The sequence below is a fragment of the Eschscholzia californica genome, unplaced genomic scaffold (assembly GCF_041429995.1).
Source record: "Eschscholzia californica isolate CP2 unplaced genomic scaffold, dmEscCali1.0.p SCAF_4, whole genome shotgun sequence".
NCBI lineage: Eukaryota > Viridiplantae > Streptophyta > Magnoliopsida > Ranunculales > Papaveraceae > Eschscholzia > Eschscholzia californica.
The window spans coordinates 45965489-45971488 of NW_028238461.1; the positions used below are offsets into that span (position 1 = coordinate 45965489).

The 6000-nt window shown below is 33.6% G+C and overlaps 1 protein-coding gene across 1 annotated transcript; it reads right to left on the minus strand.

Annotated features, from left to right (window-relative positions):
* Positions 1-1904: 1904 nt before the first annotated feature.
* On the minus strand, positions 1905-4740 carry LOC147545194 (protein SHI RELATED SEQUENCE 1-like). The gene is made up of 2 exons (XM_086634326.1): positions 2912-4740; positions 1905-2504 (listed from the first exon to the last, which is right to left on the minus strand). The coding sequence occupies exons 1-2, from the start codon at positions 3576-3578 to the stop codon at positions 2143-2145; spliced, it is 1029 nt and encodes a 342-aa protein (XP_086490452.1). The 5' UTR covers positions 3579-4740; the 3' UTR covers positions 1905-2142.
* Between the last annotated feature and the right edge of the window lie 1260 nt (positions 4741-6000).

The window sequence follows — 6000 nt, forward strand, 5'->3', positions numbered from 1 at the left end:
TGTTTTATAAATTTTCTTTTCCAAATATGGGATAACACCTTTAACCCGACATACTAAGCATGTAACTGGATAATTATTGAGTGAATACAGTATATTATGATGAGTTCGACAATTTCAATTGAAAGCTTTCAATTGCGCAGTAGATTAGAACATGAAGTTAATTTATCATCAAACTCTGTCATAAATTGACGTGTAATCTATAATTTATAGCCAAATAAGAAAAGGCCTTCATCCACTTAACATAGCCTAGATAGTTTACGTCATTGTACTACTCCATTTAACAACAAAATTATCATGAGAAAAACGTTTTTAACTTGATATTATTAACCACTCCACAATGAAAATATCTAGGAGATTCCACCGACGACATGGCATTAAGGACTTGTCATCATGATCTATTGTGAATGTTTGTTATTTACAACATACGTCCCCAAGCCATTGCAAAATCTTTGTTTCAAGTAAAACTACAAATATTTCACCGAAACAATATAGTGGTCATCGAATTGATTTATGAGAATGCTTTCTCGGGAAAAATCATGTTTCCTTGCTTAATTGAGATTTATTATCTTCTAAATCTACGAAACTAATGCATTATTTTATGCTTCATTTGATACATAACTTAGCAAGGCAAATAAGGGAAAGTGGTCTTCATTAAGAAGGTGACACATGTTTCTCCCAAGAACTCTTGAATTAATAATCTCTAGATCATTCTTACAAAAAATCATAATTAGGACCATCTTTTACGGGATTTACTCACGCGTGAAGATATTTCCACGAAGAATAACATGCATAATTCCAATTTTGTCCATGAAGATTCCATCATCAAAAGAACATTACAAAAAAAAGAAGGAAAACACATAGGAGTTTTCATTCACATGTGATGATGATGAGTGTTCAGCATGAATGGAAGCACACACAAACTATCAAGGAAGTAGGAATTATGTGAAAGCAATACAAATGAGAATGGAACAATGGGTTGACTTGCATATACTGTTAGAGCTAGGGCAATAGAACAATTAAAAAAATAAGTGAACATGGCAGTTGATATATATGGGTCATAGAGAGTAGGTAAAATTAGGCAAAATTTTCTCACTCTAAACAATTCTTCTTTTTTAACTTATTCCTAAATCTGCAAAGATATGAAGGCATTTCTCTGACCTAGCTAGTTAACTTACTCATCTGCACATAAAATGTAGGGCTCTTCCCACCCATACATACAATACTTTGCAGGCAATCAATAAGGTTTGCATTAAAACAAAAGCATCTAATCATCAACACTCCACCCCATATTATCATGAGTAGTGAACTTTGCTTAACAACAGAAAGAAAGTCACTTCTTCCCTTGTCTTCTTTTATATACTACTAACTAGTGAGAGAGAGAGACTAGAGAGAGAAAGAGAAAGCAATAAGCCATTTTTTTCAACTTATTCTAACTTTTAGAGGTTAGAAGCCAATGCATGGATAGACTTTAAAGAGATGGGCCTCTCTCTCTCTCTCCCCATCTCTCTCAAAAATCCCATCAACATAATTTAAACTACTATAGTGAGAATGATATACTAAGATTTTTTTTTTTTTTTTTGCTCATAAATCAAAGTTGAATGAATGGCCCAAGAAAAGCACGTACAAATGTCCCATATGAAAGAGGCAAACCAACGGAAATTCTGGAGGAAAAAAGTTACTTTCAACTTGACAACCCAACCACAAACACCCCCCCAAAAAAAAATATCCAAAACAAAGAAGCAAAGCATACCCCATTCATATGATTATGAGATAATTAGTACTCACTTATAAAACTTAACAAAAGAGATTTGTATTTGTAATAACAACAACAACCCAAACAAACAAACCCCTAAAAAAACATTAGTAGTAAGACAAAAAGATGATGAATTATAAGACAAAAGTAATTTAGGAGTAGATTAATTTCTCATTCATGATAATTTGTTAGGGGATTACCCTTTTTCTTAAAATTTTCTCTTGTACTAATAACTAGTCCTAGTTAATTGGTTCAATAATAATAACTTATAAATAGTAACTAGCTAATTTGACTAAATGAAGAACAACAATATTAGGGAGAGAGAGAGGGAGAGAGAGAGGGAGAGAAACTTGTTAAGAGTGATGAATTTTGTTGTTTCAATTCTTTGATCAAGATCTTGGATGAGGAAAGAATTGCGTACCAGCCATGAAGGCATTGAAAGGAGTTGGGTAAATTGAAGAAGGATCAAGCAACGTCGTTGCTGCTGCACCGGAAGTACTTCCTCCGCCGCCACCCTCACTACCACCACCACCCGGACCACCACCACCGGCACCAGCGGAGGAGGATTCGCCGGGAATGTAATGAGATTCAAGGCCTTGATCGTAAAGAATACCCTTGAATACATGACCACCAATGTTAACAGCCGTCTGATAAGCGTATTGCTCTTCAGCATCATCCATGGCACTTACTCTAACACAGCGAAACACTGCGGTTGAATTTACTTCAGCTGGGAAATTCCCCACTTCTAACCCTAGAATGTTATAACAAATGAAGCAATTAAGAAGAAAGATTTATAGAGGAATAAACATAAACCATAAACAGTACTAGTAATTCATTTCTCTCTCTCTCTCTCTCTCTAACTCTTGAGTAATACTATGAGTGAAAGAGAAAGGAAAAGAAGAAAGAAAGAAAAAGAGAAAAAGCTGGTTTTATTTAGGGTGACGATTGATTTCGGAATTTTGGTTTTTGTAACACGCAAACGATATGGGCTATCTTGATGATGTAAAATCTCCTTCAGAGCAGAAGCACCATCACTCACTGGTACTTCTACAACCTCTAACTTCACTCTCTTTCTCTCTCTCTCTAGATAGAGAGAGATAATATTCTCTGTTTTTGGTGATGATAAAAAGAAGATGACAGTAGAAGTGAAGTACTAACCGAGTGAATTAGAAGGTAATCGAGTAGAAAGAGAAGAAGGATGATTCTCTCTCAATCTTTTAGTAGTAGTATTAGTAGGAGTTGAAGTTTCTCTCTCTAAATCTTCTCCACTTCCTCTTTCTTGGAGTTGAAGTTGTTGTTGTAGTTGGCGTTCTCTTCTTCTAGAAGCAGGAACCCAAGTACTTTTAACATGGGTAGGGCATTGAAACCCTCTACTCTTACAACAAGTTCTACATCTCATATGTATACAATCTTTCTTTGCTTGATTCCCACAATCTTGACAACTTATCCCTCCACCACCACCACCACCACTTCCTCCTCCATACCCTCCTCCACCTCCTTGTCTCATCATCATGGTTGTTGTTGTTGTTGTTTCTTCCCTTGTACAGTGTGGTGGTGAAAACTCATCTGAGTTGTTATTATTATTAGATGATCTTCTTCTTCTTCTAACACCCACTTCTTCTAACCCAGAAAGGTAATTCCTTTGAACACTTTGTTGTTGCCATAACTCAAAACCCTTGTTGTTATTGTATGAAGATGATGATGATGAAATTTCACCACTTTTGTAAAGGAATAAGGTTTCAAGAGGGATTTCGTTAGATGGGTTTTCTTGGTTATTACTACTAGTACGGTTATTTATTCCTCTTCCTAGTGAGAACCCAGCCATTGTGTTGAACAATTAGCTGAGCAGAACTTCAATTGGATCTGAAAATCCATAGCAAATTATAAACCTCACTTCAGTTTTTTCTATTTTTGGGTATGAAAGGAGATTAGGGTATTCCTGTTTGAAGAACAAATGCTTGTTGTTTAAGGTAGAAACTAGAGAGAGAGAAAAAGAATGAAACCACTAGTAGAAGAAGAAGATAGAATAGAATAGAAAAGAATGTGATTTTGGGTATTGGGGGGTTTTTCTTGGGGATTTTAGGATTTGTTTTCTTGTTTTAGTTGGGAAAGAGTGGTTGGGGATTGTTTTTGGTTTTTGTTAGAGAGAGAAGAAGAAGAAGAAGAAGAAGAGGGGAAGGAAGAGATTTGCAGCTTTTGGGGATACACGTTGGATTTTGTTCTGGGTTTTTGGGTTGTTGTATTTTGAAGAAGTAGATATTGATGATGATGATCAAATCGATCTGATGATTCTCTTTTTTTTTCCTTGAATAATTCCTTTAGTATTTAACAGCACACACTGTATGCATTAAAGATGCAGAATTACAGCTTCTCTTCTGCAACCGCCGCCATGACACAGCACCATCTTCTCTCTATATATCTCTTTCTCTGTCTACCCTTCTGCAGTCTCAATTGAAGACAACAACCAGATTACAGAAGCTACAACAGAAACCCCACCTCTTTTAACTTTCTCTCTCTCTCTCTACTTCTCCTTTTCATTGGTACTGATGATCATCACCATAATCCCTAAAAACCCATTTTACCAATTTCTACTTTTCAATTAAAACACTCTTCTTGATTATCTAAACTACCCTTTTTCTCTCTCTCTAAATGTGTGTTTATTTCCTTCAAATTTTTGATAGATGATTATTAAACCCACATGATAAACTGTACAAAAGCTCTTTTAAGTTTCTTGTTTACTTTGGAGTACTTACTATTCTTTCAATGAGGTCTCTTTTGTATTGATTAGAATTAGAATTTCATCCTTGCTGAAAGCAAAACTTGTTAGGAAGATAAAACTAGTTTTTGGTACAAGTTCATAATTTAGCCTAAATTTAAGGATAAAATTATGAGGAGTTTTTTTTCTTTTTGTTGAAAGGGAGATCTAAAATTAACAAATAAGGGTACGATGATTATACATATTATGATAAACCAAATAAAATTGTACCAATAATTTACGCATTTGTAAGCATCATATAATAGAATAACTAAAAGAAAAATAGTAAACAATTTAGAACTTTGTCTCTATAGGCTATAGTTTAATTCTAGAAGTAGGTAGATTTATTATACATGAATTTATTCCACATTATAATATAAGAATTGTTAGAAATAAATTAATTTTAAGATTGAATATAAACTAGTTAAAGGTAGAATGAATTTAAATATGACATGTCTTTACAATCATTTGTTATACGTCTCTCTTCCTCTCAGTTTTGCATAAATCGTTGTCTTTTTCTTTTCAAGGAGGAATTCCTTCGTTTGAATCCACTATATTCATGAATGACAGTGTTTTTCGTAATTTTCTATCTGAAGTGAGTGAAGTGGGGTCGAATTAGGAGACAAGACAAGCCAGAGGAAGATGGTCGAAGAAATGCGATCATGAGTATTAGATTGTAAAGAAATCTTGATCAAACCTATTGACTCACCAATTTTTCATTTGATGGTGCTTCATCATGGTCTCCCCTCTTTTCCAACTGTAAGCTAAGAGCGTCTCCAATGCTAAACTTAAAAAAAAAAAAAAAAACTTTAATTAAATTATGTGTCAAGTTTCAATTGAGATTCTCTATTCTCCAACACAGCCCAAAAAATCTCTAATAGGAAGAGCGACATCTGTTATAAGCAGTACGTTAGAAAGGTCAATCTATGTATTTGTTCTTCCTTTACCAAACTAGTTTAAGGAGAGTGTTATAAGGATTATTTAATAAATAATGCTAAAATATAAGGACTTGAATAAAAATTAACAATAAATCTAATATTCTATTCACTTATAATTTTGTCTCACATAAACAACTCATCCCTAATATTGATCACTACTATCAACATCACCATTAGTATTAACTAAAAGAAAAATCAACTCACTTGTAACATTTGATTGATACAAGTGTCCGTACCATAAGGCACGAGATATACCCTAGTATAAAAAAATAACTAAAAGAAAAATCGTAAACGATTTAGAACTTTGTCTCCATAGGCTATAGTTTAATCCTAGAAGTAGGTAGATTTATTATACATGGATTTTATTCCACATTATAATATAAGAATTGTTAGAAATAAATTAGTTTTAAGTTTTAATATAAACTAGTTAAAGTATAATGAATTTAGATATGACATGTCTTTACAATCATTTTTTATACGTCTCTCTTCCTTTCTGTTTTGCATAAATCGTTGTCTTTTTCTTTTGAAGGAGGAATTCCTTCATCCGAATCCAC

Bases quoted from the DNA above. Each gene is read 5' to 3' on its own strand.
- LOC147545194 (XM_086634326.1), bottom strand. From the start codon at position 3,578: ATGGCTGGGTTCTCACTAGGAAGAGGAATAAATAACCGTACTAGTAGT. The intron at 2,505-2,911 runs GTTAGTACTTCA...ATAACATTCTAG, and splicing joins ATTACCTTCTAATTCACTCG to GGTTAGAAGTGGGGAATTTC.